The sequence below is a fragment of the Hakea prostrata genome, chromosome 8 (assembly GCF_041222555.1).
Source record: "Hakea prostrata isolate BN-2017 chromosome 8, UWA_Hpros_2, whole genome shotgun sequence".
NCBI lineage: Eukaryota > Viridiplantae > Streptophyta > Magnoliopsida > Proteales > Proteaceae > Hakea > Hakea prostrata.
The window spans coordinates 54,436,774-54,459,836 of record NC_142607.1 but is presented as its reverse complement, the minus strand read 5'-3'; the positions used below and the strand labels follow the sequence as shown (position 1 = coordinate 54,459,836).

Sequence of the window (23,063 nt, the reverse complement as noted above, 5' to 3'; positions counted from 1 at the left end):
GTGGGGAAACCGACGAGTTAATTATATATAAGATTGTGACACGTGGTAGTTAATTATTTACTTGTCAAGATGAAAACTCAACTAAGAATTGAATATAATAAATTCATAAAATTTTGCCAAATTTTACCTCTCCTATTTTCTTGACACTTCATTTTAGGAATTTATTAGATTTAATTTTTAATTAAATTATAATTTTGATCCTGGATAATTAACTGCCATATGTTGCAATCCAAGTAGGAATTATAGCCGGTTGGAATTTTTGAGGATGTGAATTCGGGGCGACACCGTTTGAAGAAGGTCGTTAAACAAAAACATCATTATTCCAGCAATTAACGGAGAAAATTAACGGTAACTAGAAGTAAAATGTAAGTTGTATAAATTATTAACGGGTAAAAACGAAATAATACCTTCCTCAGGGGAAGTACATCAGCACGTGTATAATTCGCTCATCAAACACGTTAACGGTGTTCCGGTTACCTCGTATAACGGATAGCGGAAGCCTTATCAGAGCAGAGGGAAAGAAAACAACCAACCAGTTTCAGTAGCTCGGGGGCATAAATGGGTCTCGGAATCCCCTGCAATTTCTCTTTGTGCACCTCCGCTTGCCGGGAGCCAGTGATTTTTCGTGGGTATAATTGGGTTGGAAACCGAAGGCGCATTCACAATCTGAAGAGTAGATGCAGGTCCGCGAGCGCTGAACTTGAAACGGTGGCTGGGATCTTTGATTCTGAACGCAGGCGGGACTATATTGCTTCTTCGTCGTCAGTTTCGACACATAAAGTCATAGTTCACGATCGGCAGCGAGGGCTTGTTCATGAATTCCTCGTCCCCGAGGTATCGTTCCAAGCTCCAGCCGTATCATGTTTTTGTTGGAACTGTGATCTGCTCGGTCTATTACTATTGTTCTTCTTGTCCCTTTTTGGGTAACCGCTTTTGCCGTAGACTGATGGGTGTCCGTAGGGCTGTAGATTTACTGTCGATGCGTAGCTGGCTGGCGATCTTGTGGTGGTTCATTTCAGATGAAATTCTCTTTATAGTTTTTTTTCTCCTCATCATTTCAATCTCGCTGATAATACGCTCCCTGTTTCAATTGAATTTCAGGATCAATATATATTACACACCGCTGAAGCTCAGAACATCGCACTGCCATTTGCTTGTAGGCACGGTACCGTACTATGATTCACACAACCCCGGCAATGCTGTATCACCGAATTACCAGTTGAAGCATGTCATTTAAGTCCAACTTGAGCTCGGAATATGTCTTATGTTCTTTGTTTGGAGTTCGGCTTTTCATATGGAAGGAAAAAATGATTTTTCATGCATTTTAAATGGTCGTTCCTCCATATTCCATTACGTTTTTGCTCCTTAATTTTCTTAACCTTCGGTGCCTATTTCGAGCCTGAACCTCGTCTTGGTAGTTAGTGGACTTTAAAAGTTCAATGTTGGTTCAAAAGTTCAAAGGGGTTACTGCCAATTGCAAATAACTGCAACGCTTAGCAGTTGGTTCTGTGTTGTGCATTAGTTCCCATCCGAACTTGCCGCTCTCTTAGTCTGTTTCCGTATTCTGCATTGGTTCCATCCAAACCTGGTTGGAGTTGTTTAAGACTGATTAAAACCTGTGTTTGAACTTAAATTTACACTTGCTCTACAAGTCCTTAGGAATGGATAAGAAGCTTAACTGTTTCGGAGGTCAACAGAAAATGACATATGAAAAACCTGAGGAGAAAAACTAGCACAGCTTTACTTTTGTAGCTTCTTTCCAATTTTTATTAGAAGTTATGGATTTTGGAGGAAAGGAAGGAAGAGAAGCAATATTTAATTGAACTTTTGTCTGAATGAGTTGAAAAAGGTGTCGCAAATTTCCCACCAAGGTGGCAGCAATATGTAGGATAGAATCACTCCCTTTGCAGCTTTTCTAGGATACTTTTTTATGAGTTTGTAGGAGACCAACTACAATCCAAAGTCCAGGATCTACTTCTAGCAAGTGAATTCTGCTAGGTCAAAATTAAGGATCTTGGTTATGGTTAGGTTCTGGTACGATTAGCTTAGTTGATGCAGGGAGTCTATCAATGGAAGTTGGGCTAACTTTTAATGGATCTAGTATAGCTAACCAAAATCAGCATCAGTTTCAGGGTTACATTGTGGTTTTGGGTTTTGGGAAGATAGATGGGGGTAATCTAGGGAGGATGGTTAGATGGGGTTACAACCAAAATCGAGTTCTCCAATTTGGGGGAGGGGGGAGGGGATATTTTATTCAAATTGGATAGAATATTTTATGGCTAGAATGGTCTCTAGAAATTTTAGGGTCTAGGATTGATGTTCAGAGATGGAGACATGCTAGGGTTTGGTGGTTTAGACAATGTAGAGAAGAAAGGTAGTGTTTGGCGCTTCAAACTTAATTGGAAGATGATGACCATGGAAAAGTAAAGAATCAAAGAGCTTGGTATCAGATTGCTTGACTATAACAATCATGAAACAATAATAACAAACCATAGAACCACTTGGGGTTTTCCACGGCAAGGTGTCAATCAGATCAAATGCTGATTTTCTCAAATGACCCACCCAAGCTTTGCACTGCAAGGTGTCAAATGGATCAAATAGCAATCCCATCATCCTTGATTAATTACAAGATAAATCTTTTAATGGAATAGAAGAGAAGAGCTGCAAAATGATTTTGTTGATGTTAAAATTCATATCTAGTATTAGCCCCCAACAACCTTATATAAAAGACATAAAAATAGATTCTTCACTTAAGAAGAATGACCTAAACTCAATCCTGAACCTATTAGATAAACTCACTAGAAAGTGAAATAGACTCAAATCAAAGTCCTAATCTAGCTCTACTAAAGGCTTACAATTACTTACAAATCAGTTGAACTGATTCAAATTGAGCTCACCCAAATCAACTTAAGATAAACCAAGTAAGGAAACAAAGCCGTGTGCAACCTAGAGCCTATCACATAGAAAGCCCATTGAGATCCAAGGCCCAACATGTATAGAATCTAACCTTATATTTTTTCCTTTTAAAACAATCTTATTTTTGTGCTGAATCTGCATCACTATTTTGTGCAACCAAATAGAAGAAATTCTGACTCGTCCTTGCATTTTTCTTATATCAATGTTTTTGTATTTTCCTCTCCCAATTTTCACTACAAAACCAAAACATTAACATGAGAAAATGAGAAATTGAGAATTTTGGTAAATAAATTTGCCAAAAGGAATTGAGGTGGTAGAGGAGTGGATAATTTCTTCAGGGGAAGTGCCAAATGGAGGTGATGTTTCAGACATTTTGGCAATTTGATTCATGGGGTATACTCTGTAGCCCACATGCCAAATTGATAATGTATGGCCGTCATTTAGGGGGCTTTCCCAACGAGTATTTTAAAAATGGCAATGTTCTTCAAACAAGTTTACTTTTGCAAACAATTCTTGTAGCATATTTCTTTTTGTGGATTCTACCAGTGCTTTTCTCTCACTGCCAGAGCATGAGCCTGGAGGAATGGTTCGTATGGCCTATGGTGGGTGGAATGTCAGTGCAGGGCTCATAGCAAACCTGAAGTAGTTGCTATATGGTTTAGTGTGTTGTATGCTTACTTTCTGTAGATTAGCTTCACCATTTTCTTCCACTATGTTTTTGTTTGTTCCCTATAGGGTACTACTTCACTACTTCACTAGAAATATACTTCTCTTCATTGATTCAATGGCCTTATTTCAGTTTGGGATGTGCTAACTTCAGAGTGGCTCAACAGGTTGTTGTACTAGCTGTGCTGTTCGTGTAAAATCTGGGGAAATAAGGCAACCTGAGGCCCTTGGGATATCTGCTGAATTAAAATCCAAGGTCACAAATATCATCTTTTACTTGGGGATTGTTGGATGTAGTTTCATCATAAAAGGGATGTTCTGCTCAAGTGTGACAAATCAGAGGCTTATTGTCTGAATGGGAACAAATCTTTTGATATGCATACTGCAATTTACTGTAAACTGTTTTTTTCCTTCCTTCAAAATTTGTTTCACCTCTTTGCTAGAATTAACTAATGGAAGGTTTCTACACAACCTTCCTCCAACACCCCTCTCCTTCCAGAATAAATAAATAAAAAAAACCCAGAGTTTCTGATAATTTGTTGATTCACCATGTTGTTTGCTTCCTTAGGAAGGCAACTGAATGAGACCTCATTTTGTGCTGGTGCTTTTGGATGGGAGCTTGAATGCTTTCATTTTACTGCTCTTTATGCCAATGATTTCTTACCATACTTCTGTATTGATTCAATGTTGGGTTCTTCATTCACGCATCTCATATTTGATCACTGCCTGAACATAGGTTTTTTTGTTTGTTCTCCTCTTCTTATTCCTTTCCTCTCTTTTTTCCCCTTATTTTGTTTGTGATTTTGAAACTCCAGTCATGGCTGAGTGTGAAAATTCTACAGTGCTGTTGAGTAATCATTGACTGCTCCATTTATTACACTCTTTTACTTTACTCTTGTCCTGGATTAGTTTAAGTCATGAACTTATTCAGTATTCTAAAATCAATTCTCACTCACCTTACCCAATGCCTGGTCTTTTGTCTTTTTCTTTTTTCCAGACGACCCATATCCATAAGTAGATAGTGTCAAATGTATTGATTCTGTAAATTGTGAAGCATTAAAGTAGACAATACTTCTTTGGCACCCCTTGATCTTGAAAGTGGCTTAATGTTTGGACCAGCAAATATTCCTTTTGACTTCAATGTCTTATCTTTTTCTTTTTATCTGCCAAAATTTTTCATATGATAATTTGATGGCAGTAGATTTAAAGTTGCCCAAACTATCCATATTGGATTATTTTCAACTTCAATAGCTTATGTTAGTTATTCATTCTTTCGGGTTTCAGGGTTATGCATTGCTTTGTGTGGGTTTCCCATCTTCTGACGTTGAGGTTGAGACCCAGGATGAGGATGAGGTAACTTATTGATTAATTGCCAGCTACACCACCAAAATATAAAGAGCAAGATGATATGCTGATTTATGTTCATACTGTTTTTCTTTTATCTGTTATATGAATTACAAACATTTAACATCCTTGTCATGCGAAGGTATATTGGCTTCAATTTGGAAGATATTTTGCACGAGGACCAGTTGTAAGTTCTCAATCATACACAGATACCTTTTGTTATCAACAAAAGACTTTCATCCTCTATCCTCTTGGGTCTCTTTTTTGACTAACTCTTGTATACCATCAAATGTTAAGAGACCTCTCATCATCCACCCAATTGTGCCACATGGATACATGTTGTGGCTATTCCAACCATTGGATAGAGTGGGAACGTTCTAGGGTTAGCTCTGTGTCAAATTTCATGCTCAAATTCAATCATATGCTGTACCATGTATAATCTCTATGTTTGCCAAATTGTCAATTACAATATTGTAACACACTTGTGCTTTTTCTCCCAGGGTCCTGGATTTTTCAAACCTTTATTTTTCTACCTAGCAAACCTGGTTTGTGGTGAAATTCGACATGTGATCAGGGACCTTAGTGTAACCCATTCACAGAATATTTGCTCATCTGGTTTTCCATATGTTGTATGTTTGGGCTGTGCCGTGCAGAAAGAAGTCTTCCTTTTGCGGGCAAAATTATGGGTGCCATATATCAGGACCAGCTGAATGAGTGAAACTTTCTTCTACATTTCTCTTTTATATTTGTCATGTGTTTGCAGGAAAGGGATGACTATGCACTTGAGTTGGCCATGGGTGATGAGTGATAAGAACTAGAAAACCAAGGATCTTTCATAGTAAGACAAGCAAAACTTCTAGATGCTTGACTTTTCCACCAGTCCATTTTCTACATAGTATTTTTTATAATTTCTCTTCTAATTTTTAATTTTTACTCATGATACAGTGTTAGCATGGATTGCTTACCATCTTCAGCCGTTGTGGGTAAGCCTGTAAAAATGATTCCATTCTCTTGTTATTTTGGTAAACAAATGATCAGTTATCTCATGATGAAGGATTCTACTAGAACTCGTTTTGCTGGTGATTAGATTGATGACCTGAGAAAGTTGTATTTCATGATGCAGCTCATTGGTTTACAAATGTATTGATAATCTTTGTCTTCAATTTGCCCCCCCCCCCTTTCCCCAATTGTAGGTGGAGTGGGTAATCATATACTGGGCAAAAACATGTTTTTGGCCAGAAGTATCTAGATTAGGAGTTCTCTTTTTTTTTTTTTTTGGTGGGGGTGGGGGTAGAATCTAGATTAGGAGTTCAGATAGCCAATGAATGTAATTGGCCAGTCTGACTGACATGGCAGGTTTTGAGTTTGAATCACCTCCTTGTCAAGGGAAAGCAAAGTGCCCTCCTAGTGCTTTTCCACCACACAATAGTGGTGGGGTTCACATATGAATTTAACAAAAAAATCATAAATTGGACCCTTAGTGTGTTTCATGTGGGTTCCACCACTATAGTGTGATAGGGAAGTGTCAAGGGAGCACATTGTTCTCCCTTGATAATTACCGTCATCTCCAATGGTGGCAGTCTGGTGGGGAGTCGAAGAAGATCTACTATCTCCTTATTGTCCAACTCCATTTGAAGGGCAATATCTCCCATTTGTATTCCATCTTATAGTTTTTGGCGCAACGACAAAGTTAGGATTTAACATTGGGGGGGGGAGGGGAATGTACTTTCTACGCATTGTCTTTATTTTAAAATTTTTTTCCATTATGGGGGGTATTTCACATTGAAAGAGAGCCAAAAAGGCTAAAAAATAGGATAAAAAAAGAAGAATCCCAAAATAGGCTTATATAAAAATTTAAAACAAACCTCCACCCCATAGGGGAGCTCCTCTCATGTTCTGGCGTGTTTATCCTGTTGTAGGTTGCCTACACAGGCATAGTTGTCAAAGCGTCCGTTTAGGTGGCAAAGTGGTTTTTCAACTGCTTTGTTCTAAAATACTTAATTGACGCCCAATCTACAAAGGAACTCCAAGGCCCTCCCCCTTGCCCATTGGCAATAGAATATGAAGCATAAGCCATACTCAACATAAAAAATCAATGACTCTGTAAATGCCTAGGTGAACGCTTTGACAACCATGGTTTGATGAGATGAACTTATGTTTGTGTTCTTTTTTTGAATAATTTTTCATAATTATGATTCTTGAATGCTTTTTTTTTTGGATGAATGTGACTATTGAATATTTGTTTAGCTTATTATAGAAAGTTGTATTGAAAAGTAGTTATATTGAAAACTTTTGACCCAACCGCTTTTGTAGCCTTATTGCTGCCTAGGCACCACTTTGTAGCCTAATTGCCTAGGCGGAGCCCCAATCACTTTAGTCGCCTTGCCGCTTTGACAACTATGTACACGGGAGGGTGGCACCAACACCAATAATTGCCCAAGACGAACGGCTAAGGCTGGCCTCGTCTTATGAAATTGAATGGGGGGTTTTTGGTTTTTTGTTTGGGGGGGGGGGGGGGCTGTAGTTTGTTAGCTATCCTAAAGTACAAGGGGTGTTTTGAGTAACTGTACCCAAAGTTGGGGTAGCAAGCATATGCATGTTGGAGTACTAATCAACAAACAAACGACACATTCCTAAATTAAGTATTGCCAAGCCAATCTGTTGTAGGTCTCCCAAAGAGTTCCACAAGCAAGGGGACTGTGAAGCAAGAAAATAAAACTCTTGTGCAGTTAGGTTGACCTTCACGACACTTTTAACCTTTTGGAGCTTTTTTTTTCTCCGGTTAGTGAGTGTGGTCTTGTGAAATTTTCCTTGATTTTGAGTGGGAGTGTGGTTTTCCTTCAAAAATCAAGCAGACGGTTGGAGTGTGAAGCCAAAATTGTCAGTGTGTGTGCTTTAGAAATGTAGAGGCTGCAGGAACAAAATAGAGGACGGGTGAGCTTCCAGAATCAGAGGAGCATAGTGATGGAGAGGAAGATGTGTGCTTAAAAGACGGAGGGCCAGAGGAACTGGTACTAACTCTGGCGACTTCTCTTGTGGGATGGGTTTTACCGGGCAAACAACATCGTAAACAAGCAGTGGGAGAGGCGTTACCATAGGCATGGAACACCCATTTTCTAGTAGAAGTGACTCTGCATACGAGGGGAAGATATATATTCAATTTTGCTAATCCACAGGACCTTGGCAATTTGTTGGAGGAGGGCCCTTGGTCGATGTCTAGAACCCTCATAATGCTGGAGAGATGGAGTTCCAGGGGTGAGTGGTTGTTCACCAAAGTGGAGGTATGGACTCAGATTCATAACTTGCTGAAGGATCTGATGACTCCTGATAATGCTTTCCAGATTGCGAATAGGATAGGAGTTCTCATCAAAGTGATAGCCATTGACGGATTACAATTTGGGTAATCAATGCAGTATATGACATAGTTGTCACGGTGACGAGGCGATACGGTTTTAGCTAGTTGAGGCGATAAGAGAAAAGAGTCAACTAGGCACCCTCCGAGGCGCTTTTGAGGCGGTCAAGGTGTTTTAAGTGAAATTTTTACTTTTTAGTGTACATCTTATACACTAATTCATTATAAATTTATCATATCTTATATAATAAAAAAAACTAATATTAGCTATTTAGCCTACCTCAAGTCATCCAACATACTACAAACCACACATAGTAGGTCCTAAATAAATTCCAAGTATCATACTATCATTAACAAGAATCAAGATACAATAAAATGTGACTAAATAGTAAATACATAGATGCATGAGCAAAACAAATAGACACTAGACAACATACCTTCATTAAATGTCACCAACACTAGCACCACCTACAACTCCACCTCCACCAGCACCTACAACTCCACCTCTTCTACATTGTTGAGCTGTAGCCAAATATCCTCACAAATAAAAGAAGAAAATGAAACAAAGCATATAACCAAATATCTAAATAGAAAGTTTTAAATATTTAAGCAAACAATTCCACTTATATCTAAAATCTAAAGTCCAAATCCCAAATATAACTAAACGTCCATATCCAAAATTCCCAATAAAAATCCTCAATCTATATCCAAAATTCCCAATAGGAAAGTATAAGTCAACTAGTTATAATTATCATCAAGCAAATTGGTAGCAAGTGGGAGATCTTCTCGAAGTTGTTGTTGCTTCAAAGAGGTAGACCTCAAACCAAAATCATCTACAATGTTCTCATCATCATGCAAATCTTCCACTTCTTCCATGTCTCCATTAGACTTGGAGTCATGTTCCTCAACCACCCTCTCCAAAGACCTACAACGTGAGTAACTATAGGACCAAGGTTCACGGCCAAACCCATACCACCATACAATATAGCATAACCAAAGGACAATAAAATATTAAAGTATCAAGATTTAAAGTACGATAATCAAGTTATCAAATATGATTACAGTCATCCGAGAATTTAAAGTTAAATCATTATCCAAAGTTAATATCATTAGAGTTTAAAGAAAGGAATTGTTTCCAACAAAATTCTAGGTTCTTCGACGGAAAATAACATCATCCCTCATTATAGGTTCAATGGCAATGACATACCATAGGGCTACGAGGGGATGCTATCATCTCTAAAGATATTGCTGGACCTTCACTAGTACCAGGCTCCATGGGAGCAATCCGAGCATGGGCAGAAAGCTCCATGCTAGTCCACCTCTTGGCAAACACCGCAAACCGCTCCCTCAAAGCAATTTGGCTGCGGCGGATACTTCATATGAATGTAGTCCTCATAACCTGTGACAAGATCTAAAAAATATATGTATACAAAGGAGTGAGTTCAATAGAACTTAGTGAGGTCAACTTAACCACATATTAAGCATCCATTCACAATTCTCCACGGCGAATATATATAAATATAATAATGAGATGAATAATAGATGAACATGCAATCATGTTTCTAACTTTAATCATGAGTTTATGGTAGACACGTATTAAGTTATACACCAGCCTTCTCTGGGTGGTCTCATCACTCTCCCTCAACAAGAGATGTTTATTGGGTTCTTTGCAGTTGTTGGGTCAAGTCACATCAATCTGTGGTTGGGGAATAAAGTCACCACTCTCTTACATCACCATTTGGCTTGAGAACTGGCACGTGTCAACGATAACTCTAGGCTCAATGTATGGTCATATGGTCTTGTACTACATATCATTCCTCGACGGGAGGCATTTGTTGGTTCGATATCCTTTTCCACCTAGGAATGGCATCCTCAACGTGAGACATCTATTGGATTTCATTCCTCAACCTTATGGTCATCCACATATGTATAGATAGACGTTTTTGTGGCTTTCATGGAAATTGCACATCGTGCTGAAAGTGACATGAACCGAACACTATACGTATGAAACCCTACCATCTCATGATGGCAGTGGGCCTGCTTGATGCCCACAGGACCCAACCACCATGGTGGGAGATCTTGCTCTCGAGCGAGATCTCACCACTCCAAAATAGCGAGATCTCGACCGAGATGGCGAGATCTCGGTCGAGATCTACCAAAATTTTGGCGTAATCTCGGTGGCCCATCTTGGTGGGTTTTAGGGCCCCTCTTGGGCTGAAATTTGGTATTTAGCCTATTTAAGGCCTTTTGAACACATTGGTGGCCTTAGATATGTGAGAAAATAACCCTAAGTATGTCTTCCAAGTCGACCCTATGTGTAAAATCAAAGTGCTGTGAAATGCAAGGTTAGACAACATGTAATGTAGAGATATCAAGTAATTCATGTTATCAACTATAAAGTACCAAATACATTACACATCAAACTATCAAAGAACTTAAATGTCTTCAAAATTTTACAACCATGAGAAGTTTTAGACTTCTAGTAAGTCATAAATCATAATCCATAAGTTCACAATCACAAGAGTATGTGAGTAATAAGATTACAAGACTACAAGACAGCAAGAGTATCACTCAGCATTCTGCATCAACTGATTCTGAACGGTGGCCACATATGACTCCCAAGTCAACTCATCACTGTAGTATGTCACATATCGGTTTAAATGTCACATTAAATTGGTTTCCATGAAAGTGTAGATTAAAGCTTGTGGATCAACATATATTTACATTAGACTTACACACCCATTGTAGAACATTCTATTTGAAAAAAAATTCAAATTTGGGGGAAAATCTTACCTTTGTTGAAAATCTAGTTGAAATAAGCTTGAATGATGATAATTTGATGTTGTAGATGTCTTAAAGATGTTTAGAAGTTGAATCCCCAACAAATTCCAGCCAAAAATCAAGTTATGGCAAGTTTTTATGGTTGTAGCGAGAGAGAGGCGAGATATGGCGAGATGTGGCGAGATCTCCCATCTCGCCTCTCCTCTCATCTCGCTATCTCAAAATGGCGAGATCTCGCCATCTCAAAATGGCGAGATCTCCCACCATCTCAAAATGGCGAGATCTCCCACCATGCCAACCACTAACATTAAGGGTTATCCGGCTTCAATACCCTTGCCGGAAGGGTAGTAGCACTCATGAGGTTGCCTAGCCAACACAGTTAGTCACCTAATATCTATGTACTTAGGTCTAAGTGCATATATATATATATAGTCACCAGGGTAATGTTGGCATATACATACAAGAGGACATAGTCCATCAATCCATACATTCACACTATTTTCATATCAAAATTCATGAATTTGAAAGTAGGAAAACAAACATAGAAAAACATTACCTTTCGTTTGCGCCAAGTCAGACACAATTTATTATAGGGTACAAGATAGCAATATAAATGAATATTCAAATAACACCAACAAGTACACAAGATATGGTTAAGTATTTTCTTCACCTGTTAAAGTTAATAATGCCCTTCAAAGTCTCAAAAGATTCACCAAAAAGAGTGCAATTAGACCAAAATAACCCTAGGTACTTAAGAAAGTAATTGAGTAACAATCCAGGATCGGTTGGGGGTCAAAAGGGGGCCAAAACACACACCCAACATTAGGGCGGTTGGATAGGTCTACAAGACTAGTCGACCAGCCAGTCAACCCCCCCCCACCGTCAAGATTGCAAGCAAACTCTTCGATTTTGACTACGATTCGAAATCAACTCGAAATGGGGCCTTGGGGTCTTCAATCTAACAATATTAGGGTCCCTAAAGTACCACCCAAACATCCCAATTAGGTCTCAAACGAAAAGCCCCAAATTTGGCTATCTATGTTTGCCAGCGGGCGTCTCGAGGGGTCGAAAATGGTTTTGAATGCAAAAATTTACACAGACCAACTCTCAAAGATTTTGGGAGACACAATGAGAAAAAAGGGGGAGCATTCATTGCAACCCAACTACACCGACAACCACTGCATAGCATTCAAAGCTAATAAATACCATTAAAACTAGGTTTGAAAAGAGGGTTTTCATGAATGCTCACTTTTCTACGTGTTATCATGATGATTTGATCTTCGATGCGACACCTCGTGAAAGGAATCCACCAGACTTCTTGGATTTCTCGTCTCCCAAGCCCTCAGCCCCACTCTAGCAATATGAAATACCTCTTATGAGGAGTCGGGAACTTAAAATTGGGTTTTTGGCCCGAATCGCCGAGTTTGCCCTGCATCTGGGTAGGGGTGGTTGCACCAGTCTAATCAACTAGATCCAATCAAAAGGCCCTCTATCTCTCTCATGCGGGGGCCAATTTCGGTGATTCTTGGATGGGTAGAAAGGTCATTTCAAGGCTAATCAATGGTATATTTTACCTAGGTTGCATTTGTTTGCAAAGGCTAGGGGTGAAAAAAAAGGGGTGGGAAAAAAAAAACATGTGGGTCCCATGTGTAGTGGGGTGAGGGAGAAGGAAATGAAACGAAAGGAAAGGAAAGGGTTTTGTGGAAAAGTGATAGTGGTGGGTCCCACTTTTTACTTTTCCAAACTTTCCCACAAAGTCCCACCAAATTTGTGGGGTTTTCAAATGGCTTAGGGTGGGAAAGTTCGGGTGCTACATCAGCAGACAAGTTTCCTTGAATCTCCTTGATTCAAGGAAACTTGTCTCTCACTTTCCCACCCCAAACAACCAAACAATCTACAATTTTGGGATTTAAGGGAAAAGTAAGAAATCTACACCTTTTTCAAGAATTTTCCCACCCCACCTTTATTCCAGCAAATAAACGCAGCCCTAGACATTTGAGCCTTCCTCTATCGGTTTTCAAATGTGCCAAAACCTTCTTTTTAAGTCTTCTTGACTAATCTTCTCTCTCCTCTTAAACTACAATAGATTGTTCGAGTCTTCTACAAGGTCATCGACTTCCATGGGGGCCATTTCCGAACCTCCGGACTCGAATCGAATGGTCCACAATTATCGTCTACTCAAGCTCTGAGTTCGCTGTTAAAGGGTTGGAAATCCGAGGGATTTCACACTTTCCTGTGGAAGGCATGTAATTGTGCCACTGCTTCGGGTGGAGCTATAATCGTAGAGATATTAAGGTGGAGATTTGTTGTGGTATTTGTAATCAGCAGGAAACATCTGAACATATTTTGATTAACTGTGATTTTGCTCGAGCTGTGTGGATAGCTTACACTTTGGGCGGCCGGTTTGATGGGAATAGGGAAGTAAGTTTGGCAGGATGGATTGCAAAATGTGAGAACTTTTCGGAGTTGGACAGATCGAGGGTGGAAGAAATTCAAAGTATCATATGTTCATCCTCTGGTACTTGCGGAGGGCAAGGAACGCTAGATTGCTAGGTGCAGAAAATTGGGGCCTGATGGAGGTAGTGGTTCAAGCAAGAAGGGCGGTGAAGGAATTCTTGGGTTGTGTAGAGGTGCCATTGACGAGGTAAGTTGAAGTGGGAGAAGTGCAGATACATAGAAGGTGGAGTCTTCCTATTAATGGTGTTTTCTCGGTGTGTTGTGATGCAGCTCTTCCGGCTGACAAAAGAAGTAGAATCAGTTTCATCATTAGGGACTGGCACGGCGAACCCAAAGCTGCCAAATCCATGAGGATTTTGTTTAAGGAAGTAGAAGTAGGAGAGGCCTTAGCTATTAGGCATGCATTCCTGGAAGGCATTTCATATGGTTTGGAGAATTTAGTGGTGGAGTCTAATTGCCAACGTGTTATTAAATTGCTGTCAACACAGGAGAATCCCATTCGTTATCACCTTGCAAGCATTATTAAGGATGTGAGGCACCTTAGTTAAGCTTTTATTTCCTGTAAGTTTGTTTTTCTTCCCAGGGAGGCCAATGATGTGGCCCATTCCTTGGCATAGGAGGCCTCTCGATTGAAGATGTTAGACTGTAGCCAGTTTCCACTAGCTGGTTGAGGGAGGTGTCCTCTCTAGCTGTTTTGTCTTCTGAATAAGATGACTTGTTTACCAAAAGAAAGTATTGCCATGCCCCCATGGCAAGGATGGGAAGGGGGGACAAACAGTGACTGTTGACACAATATGTAGATTAGACGATTGGGGAAGGATTCCCAAGATAGGAGATCTAGGAATATTTCCTGTATGACGACAGTTCTCCTAGTGGGTTGTAAGTTTTGTTGATATATTGACCCAAGGTCTTGCTTACATGTTAAATCTTAGTCCTAATGGGCTGCAATTTTTTTTTTTTTTTTTGAGATTTTTACCAATGGCTCACTTAAGTGGGGTGAAACTCCGGTCACTCCTTTTAAGTGAGAAAAATTACTGGTGACCCACTTTCAATAAAATATAAGATTACTCATTACCTATTGGGTTAGTGGGTAAGTCTGATTCTATTAATCAATTTAATATTTGAACTTGAAATGACTTTAATATCTTAAAGAGGGTGGTATGATCATATTGCCCCATCCCTCTCACTCACATTGCGCCTCACCACTACAATGAGTCTCATTACCATCCCATGTATCTCTCTCCACCGTTGGTTTCTGATTCTCAATGTCATCGATTCAGCTCTTCTGGTTAGATTTCCAAGTCGAAACTTCATATCAATCCATCTGCCCTATCTTGGTTTCGTTGAACTTATTCACATCTTCTTCATCATGCGTTAGTTGTTTTGACTGTTACGATTAAATATGGTCATGAATGTGATCTAAGCAACACAATCACTACGTTGCTTTTAAAAGAAAATCTCTTTTCTTTTCTTGAATTCCATTGATTTAGGATTTCCATCTTTGTATGTATCTTGCTGATAGTTATCATCTTGGTGTCTGTTAGAATTTTGGTTTCCGAGGAGTAGAAGAAAAGAAGAGATGGAGGTTTCAGTGGTTGAATGGTGTAGGTTGAAGATGAGAAGATCATTATGAGGTCTCAATTCCAAGGTTTCTGGCAACCTCCACAAATTTATTTTCGTCTCAATCGTATCTGCAATCCACTAAAAAAATGAAGAAATTGAAGAAACAAAGTTGATCTCCAAACCAATGCCTATGGCTGAAATACTGAGAAGACATGAAAAAAAAAGGATAAATGTATGCCTATAATACCACCATAAGAAACAGCAAATTCAATCAGAACCAAATCGTCAATCCTCCTGAACTAATCTCTGCAAAATGATGACCAAACCATTCCTTGTCTGATATTTAAACTCTATTATATTTGTGTTGTGGAACAACGGCAAGGGAAGCGTTAGTGAGGGGGTTTAGGGTTTTCTTTTCGACAGATGTGAGGGTGACTTTAGACAGGGAGCTTCATGTGGGGACACTCAAGAGTATGGCTTATGGGTTTGCTTATTTGGTTAGTTGTAATATTTGATGCGAATACCTAAAACACCAAAAGTTAGAGTCAATTTGTTAGGGCGATTAGAGGAGATGGGGCATGTTCGAACTTGCTATAGAGACTTATCCTATTTTATTTAGGATTTTGAACCGCCAATGGTGGGTGATTTCCAGCAGGGGGAGGGGGAAAGTGGGGGCAATGGTCGCTGGTAGGGGAAGGTAGGGGCAGTGGTTACTGGTAGGGGGAGGGGATGTGGTGGTTTCCGGCAAGGTGTGTGTAGAAGATGCGTGAAGGGAGACCATGGGAGGGTAATTTAGTCCCAAAATGGTAATTTCAAGTTCAAATTTTAAATTGGCTAACAGAATCAGGGTTAACGAGTAATATTCTACTTTATTGAAAGTGGGTCACCAATAATTTTTCCCACTTAAGGGGGGAGACAAAGTTTCACCCCCCCCCCCTTTAAGTGGGCCACCGATAAATAAGTCTTTTTTTTCCACAGTAGATTTATTCAAGAGAATAACATGGGGTGGTTTAAAAGTTTTTATTAAAACATAGAATGAGGATACAAGGAAAGAAACTGGGACAAATCAGCTCACCTCCAATGCCTCTAATGATGGAGTTGACTAAATCCTTTTTGTTTTTACATGCGACTCCCTTAAGTGGGGATGAAACTAAAGGTGCCTTCCTTAAGTGTAAAGAATTACTTGTCTCACTGCACTATTACTAGTTATTTACACAAAACAGTTTCAATTAGTTTCAGTTAAATCCCAAAATGAAATGACTAATATGCCTTTCTAATCAGTTTACTAAACTACCTGTGTGTCTCATCTCATATCCAACCTTTAGGTGGTTGAAGGGATTACCCCTTCATCCATCTTCTTTGGAGCTACCCTCTTAGCCTTACATTTTCATCCTCGTTATAGAAGTTGTTTCCCAGCTTCTATCTATTTATGTTAAAACAAACACCACGAAATAGTGAATCGAAATAGAAACAAAACGAAAACACACAGATATTTAACGCCGTTAACACACCAATGCGGTATACTAATTCGACGGGCGAAGAGGAAGAGCTTTTCACTATGTAGAAGAAGAATAGAAGGAGATCTCATAACCAATCACTAAGAAGGACATTACAAGAACTTTAACCCAAAACTCTAACAAAAAATGCCAAATCTCTCAATAATATGGTAGGTGAACATAAGATATATGTATACATACACTCCAATCTAGTAAATGGGTCAATCCATCTGGTTGGGTTGTACTGTACCTTGGAAGCTACACCCCTGCACCCCCCCCCCAAGTAAACCAACATCAGTGGCAGACTCCCAGACCCTCCCCTTCCACTATAGATTTCAAAAAAATAGGTCATTCAGGTCACCCACCAAAATATGCAAGTGCAAGTCCATTTTCCAAATCAAGTACAAGAATTCAAGTCACAACATAATAGTTTATCACAAACTGAATGCTTTTAGGGGTATTAAAATTGCTCTCAAACTCCTAAATCACTCATTTGTTTTATTATGTTTTTCTTTTTTGTCATGCATCCTCTGAGGATTTTATTACTCTTAAGGCATCTCTAGAGTTGTGTTCTAGCTTATCTGACCAAGAGATTAATTTTTCTTAATGTGGTATGTTTTTCAATTCCAATGTTCCTGATTCTCTAAGACCTAAGTTAGGGGACATTTTGAGCATTCCCTCTTCTTCTGACTCCTGTAAATGTCTTGAAACTTTTCTTCATCAATTTCGATCTCTTTCAAAGATTTCCACTTTATTGTTATAATAATAGAGTAGCTTCTAACTAAAAATCATGGAAATCTAGCTGCTTGAGGTTTGCAAGTCATCAAGTTCTCGTAGCTTCAATTTTATCTTCTATACCCACCTACTACATGTCCCTCTTCCCTATCCCAAAAAAATTGTACAGCTCTGGACTCTTTATACTCCTTACTTTTGGAATGGAAAATTGGAAATATTGGTAAATCAAGTAATCCAACCAGAATTCCTAGGTCTAAAGCTTGTCGCCCACCAGTGCTGGTGGATTAGGTTTCCGCGAAAGTGAAGGCCGAAATAAGGCCTTACAGTTGAAGTTAACCCGGAGGCTTTTTTTTTCCAACCAACTTCCTTCTGGGCTAGAGTTTTGAAATCTAAGTACTTCCCTAACACCCCCCCCCCCCCAGTTGAACCCCTCTTTGTCCAAAAAATCTGATCTAAAATCTGGTCGGGCATTGTCTTCCGTTAAGTCTCTAAAATCCAAGGTTTTTTGCTGTTTAGTCAACACATTTCAGCCTCTGGCTTTTGATTCTTGGATGAAAGATGTTCCAGGACACTCTTTTCCTCCATCTCTTCATTTTAAGACCAAGACTTTTGGCTAACCTTATTTGCAACAATAGGTGGGACCGTGGGACTTTGGTCAATCCATCTCTACCCATCTTCCTACTCATTTCCCATTGCTACTTCCAACACCATGATTTCTTCAGCTATTTCTCCCTTCTAAATCTGGTTGCTTCTTAACAAAGTTGGCTTTCACTTCCTATCACTGCCTCATAAACGGACATCTTCCCTCCCATTTGAAAATCTGGTGGAAGTTCTTCTGGAAGTTAAAAATCCTCCCTAGGTATAAGGTGTTCTTCTGGAGTCTTCTTAACTCTAGGCTGTATGCAAACTCTTTATGTGTAAATTGGGCAACACAGTCTCCTCTTTGCCCACTTTGGGGTCTCCAACCTAAAACAGAAGTCCATCTCTTCTTCACATGTCCTTGGGCTGATCATGTCTGGAATTGTGGCCCCCTTGGTTTAAGGTTCTCTCACTTGAACCTCTCTTCTCCTCATGACTTTTGTCTTCCAGGTTTCTCTTGGTTCTAAAATGATAAATCTTGTCGTTCTTGGTTCTTCTCTATTCCACTCTCACTTGTTACTACATGGGAGGGGGGGGGGGTTTGGAAGAAATAAAATCCTGTTCCGGAAATAATCTATTGCACCTTTGGCAATTTCAGAATGTATACATTATTGGATGGGTTGCCTTAGGCTACAGGAGTTTCCTTTAGAAAAACCTGATGAGCTTTATAATTACTCTCTCGCCCGTTATTCCTGTAGATATTAATTGGCTTGCTAATGAAATTCTGTCCCTTTGGATTGCAGGGCTTTACAAAGCTGCACTAAATGATTGCTGTTGGGTTTTTTATTTTGTGGTGGATGGTGTTTTGTCATCTATATGAGCATGGTTATACAGCAGGCTCTCCATAGTGAATGGAGTCATAGAAGGCTTAACTCTGGTAGCTAGTCATGGTGTTTTTGATAAGAGTTCTTTGATGTTGATTATTACAAACTGTACTATGTTATGTAATATGTTACCAACGCTACTATTCCATGGCTGTATGACTTTATACCCCAACTTTGTTTTTTGTAAATGGGGTCCACTTCTTATCATATTAGGTAGATGCCTCATCTGTCGATATGCAGAGGCTATTAGTTGATGTTAACATCTTATGACAGTATAACTTCGTATTTCTTGTCACTCTTAGCTAATAAAAAGTCTCTCTTAGCTAATACAAAAAAGAGTAAATTGCAATGACACCTCAAAATGGAGGTCTGAAATAACTGAAACTTCAAAGCACAAAGACCCTAAAATTATATTTTTATTGGATATATTTTTTTAAATTGTCACTGAAAATCTTTCAGACATTGTTTATTATAGGGATATTTTTAAAAATAAATAGTGAGTTAACTGTTTTTTAATGATAAATTTGACAAATATATTCATTGAAAATTTAATTTTGGGGTTTCTGTGTTTTTTAAATTTAAAGTAGAATGTCAATGCTTTAAGGCCTCCATTTTGGGGTGTTAGTGCAATATGCTCTAAAAAATTAATGACTTATAAGGGAGAAAAAAACAAAAAAAATTATATAAAAGAAGAAGAAAGAAAAAAAATTGAGAAGTATTAAAAAAATAGAATTATGTATAGGCTCCTACAAAGATGGAAGGAAACAAAGTAACTATAAATCCTTAAAAAAAATTTACATAATCGTGAGCCATTTTAAAATATCAAAGGGTAAGGATAGATAAAAGTCTATTTTTCGAGAGAACCCATATATATTAAGGAGATGAATAATGTCATTCTTTTATCATCACTTGCTACTTCATGTTGAAGGAAAGAAATTTAACCATTTTCACTCAATAACTGCGAAATCCATAAATAATTTTACATTCCATCTCAAGTTGGGTGGTGGAATTAAAAAAATTCACCTCTAGTACATTACCAATAATGAAGAAACACAAAACATGCAGTTTGACAATGCCAATTTATGTATACGTGATAACATCAAATCCATACATTTACCAACATTATTATGTGCAGGGGTACATAACTTAGAGCTAGAAAGAGCAACATGGAGTGTGGGGGTAATCTGAAATGGGAAAGTACAATATCTTAATAAAGGCGCTCTCAACGAAGTGACAAGATCATAAGCTATTGTCTATGGACTGCAGTAAGGAGTCACCTTCACTTCTCATTAAGAGTTCAACTAAAGGAATTCTGGCCAACTCTTCCTCTTCCCTCACACGCAAAATCTGAATTGGCCTATTAATCTTATTCCCATTTTGCTTGACTTAAAGGATTATATTCAAATTAATATTACCATGTTTCAATCCCTCACCCTGGAAAAAATATTTATGTGGCTAGCTCCTATGGCAGAGGCTTACTGAAATATGTATCTGTATTTCCTAACTTTCTTTTTATTGTTTTTCACTATCCAAAAAATAAAAGTAAGATTAAATAGAGATAAGTACAGCTTAGAGATTTAAAAAAAAAAAAAGTTTTCCCTTTTTTATACACACACACATATATATATATATATATATATATATATATATAAAAAAAAAAATTAGCCCACCCGATTGATTTATCTTTTTCAAATTTACAATAACCCACCCGATTGATAACCCAATTTTACAATGTTAGGCCCAAATAACCCCATGGGGAAATTTAGATCGGTTGTTGGTTGCTAATCTCCTATACCCATCGACTGTTCTCTTCTTCTCAATCCTCACTCTTTCAAAAAGAACATCATTTTCCTCACTATCTGTATGACTGTATCACAACAAAATCCTAGATTTTTCAACCAATTTAAATCAAATCTGAATTCTCAATCAATTTGAATCCACAGCAACCCTTGCATTTTCTTCAACATGACATCCCTTGCCGAAGGAAAGCAAAAAAATAAAAGATTAAAAAATAAGGGTAATTTTCATATGGACCCCTGAGGTTTGGTCTATGTCATTTTTAGTCTTAAAAAATAGACTTTGCATATTCCTCCCCTGTGCTATAGAAAAAATCAATTTAATGACAAATTATCGTTTCTATGACCAATTTGACCTTATTCTATTTTTTTTGGCAAACTTCATTTGGACTCCCTGAGTTTTAGTTTATGTCATCTTTTATCCAAAAAAGTTGAGACTTTACATTTGCCTCCCCTATCCTATAGAAAAGGTCAATTTAAGGACAAATTATCACTTTTATAATAAATTTGATTATTATTTTTTTAATTTAATTTTTTTTACATATACATTCTACCTATCATGAAATTCGTGACTCCCCTTTTAGTCCAAAAATTATAAAAAAGTCTTAAAATTCAAATAAATTTTAAAATATGTCCAAAATACTTTTATATGTTGAAATCACTCAAGTACCCATTAACTTAAACCCTATTTGCAAAGTAGAATCTTAGCCGAGATGGATGAAGAGATTCTCCCTTCACCCATCTTCTTAATTTTCCATTTGCTCAATTCAACCAAGAGAAAATGCAAATAGGGTTTAAGCTAAGGGGTACTTGAGTCATTTTAACATGTATTTTGATCATATTTTAAAATTTATTTGAATTTTATGATTTTTCTATAATTTTGGACTAAAAGGGGAGTCACGAATTTCATAGCAAGTGGGAGTGTATATGTAAAAAATTTAAATTAAAAAAAGAAGAATAAAGGCAAATTGGTCATAAAAGTGATAATTTGTCCTTAAATTGACATTTTCTATAGTACAAGAGAGGCAATGTAAAGTGTCAGTTTTTTTGGACTAAAAATGACATAAACCAAACCTCAGGGGGTCCAAATGAAATTTGTCAAAAAAAAAAAGAATAAGGGCAAATTGGTCATAGAAACGATAATTTGTCCTTAAATTGACCTTTTCTATAGCACAGGGGAGGCATATGCAAAGTCTTAATTATTTTGGACTAAAAATAACATAGACCAAACCTCAGGGGGTCCATACGAAAATTACCCGAAAAATAATAATAATAAGAGTTTTTTGCATGAGCCCCTTTAGGGGTGTCAATGGTTCGGGTTGGGCCGGTTTCGGGCTGAAAAGCACTCAGCCCAAACACGGCCCATTAAGAAAATAACGGTTTCGGGCCGGTGCGGTTTGGGTTTGGGCTGACTAACGGTTTGGGCTAACGGTTTAGAATTGTGTTTACTAACGGTTTGAGTTTGGTTTTATTAGTGGTATGTTTTGAATACCTTGTTGATATGTGAAATTTATCAAGAGTATGTGAACACATATAAGCATTAAGTTATCTTCAAGTCTTTTGTGTTGGGTATTCAAAATCAAAAACTTTTTTTCTACAAATAAATAAAACTTACAAAACTAATATACAAAAGAGAGCTGGCATCTTGATGAATTTTACTGGATTATCTTTGCTTATTTTCCTCCCCCTTCTTGACACTAGTAATAATGGATCAAAATAAAGCATTAAAAAATTTTCAAATGATAATACACTTGCTAAATATTTACTAAGCCCATCTTCCAAATTGTGAAAGCTTTGACAAGTTTGATGTTTGCATATTCCAAAGCAAAACAATTAAGGAAAACAATAGATACTTGGGGGTTTCTTGTCTTTTACATTTAAATTTATTTTATTTTTATTTCTTTATAACGGGTTTAACGGGTTGGTTCGGGTTCAGGCAAGTTTCAGGCCAAACAGTTCGGGCTAACGGGCCACACACGGGTTGGCCTGGCCCAACCCAAACCATTGCGGGCTGAGGTTGTTCAGCCCAAACACAGCCCATTAAGCTTAGGTTCGGGCCGGTTCGGTCCGGTTTTAACGGTTCGGGTTAGGTTTTGACACCCCTAAGCCCCTTCCATTTTCATGGGAAACAAATTGCATCCCCTCTAAAATCAAAACATTGCAAATACCCCCTCTACCATTAACCCCGTTACTTAGGATTGTTAACTAATTTTAATTCGACCATATTACCCTCAAATATGGTAATGTTTGAACTTTTTATTTTTCAAATTTTTTTACATGAGCTCCCTCAATTTTCATGGGAAACAAGACATACCCCCTCTAAAATAAAAAAAACCTTGCAAATACCCCGTCCCGGAGGAACATTTGAGGAGAAGCAATGCGTACCTCACTTGCATTTTTTTTTCTTCTTCTCCTACAACGTTTCTTTTCCTCAAGAAGAGGTACGCACTGTTTCTCCTCAAATGTTCCTTCGGTGGTAATCGTGGGCATTGAT

The 23,063-nt window shown here is 38.1% G+C and overlaps 1 protein-coding gene across 3 annotated transcripts; it reads left to right on the top strand.

The window, feature by feature from the left end:
- The first annotated feature begins 436 nt into the window (after window positions 1-436).
- Window positions 437-19,112, top strand: FDC2 (2Fe-2S ferredoxin-like superfamily protein). 3 transcript variants are annotated; one of them, XM_089165713.1, is made up of 8 exons: window positions 439-834; window positions 1,102-1,165; window positions 3,750-3,838; window positions 4,867-4,935; window positions 5,069-5,113; window positions 5,690-5,764; window positions 5,872-5,909; window positions 18,693-19,110. In XM_089165713.1, the coding sequence occupies exons 1-6, from the start codon at window positions 559-561 to the stop codon at window positions 5,732-5,734; spliced, it is 588 nt and encodes a 195-aa protein (XP_089021839.1). In that variant the 5' UTR covers window positions 439-558; the 3' UTR covers window positions 5,735-5,764; window positions 5,872-5,909; window positions 18,693-19,110. The 3 variants fall into 3 exon arrangements, with proteins under 3 accessions (XP_089021838.1, XP_089021840.1, XP_089021839.1); XM_089165714.1 differs by lacking the exon at window positions 5,069-5,113 and having other exon boundaries at window positions 438-834; window positions 18,693-19,112; XM_089165712.1 differs by lacking the exons at window positions 5,690-5,764; window positions 5,872-5,909; window positions 18,693-19,110 and having other exon boundaries at window positions 437-834; window positions 5,069-5,683.
- The last annotated feature ends 3,951 nt before the right edge of the window (window positions 19,113-23,063 follow it).

Excerpts from the sequence above, each read along its gene's own strand:
- FDC2 (XM_089165712.1), top strand. The coding sequence starts at position 559 with ATGGGTCTCGGAATCCCCTGCAATTTCTCTTTGTGCACCTCCGCTTGC. Across the intron at positions 3,839-4,866 it reads CTGCTGAATTAAAATCCAAG|GGTTATGCATTGCTTTGTGT; the intron begins GTCACAAATATC and ends TTCGGGTTTCAG. Across the intron at positions 4,936-5,068 it reads AGACCCAGGATGAGGATGAG|GTATATTGGCTTCAATTTGG; the intron begins GTAACTTATTGA and ends TGTCATGCGAAG.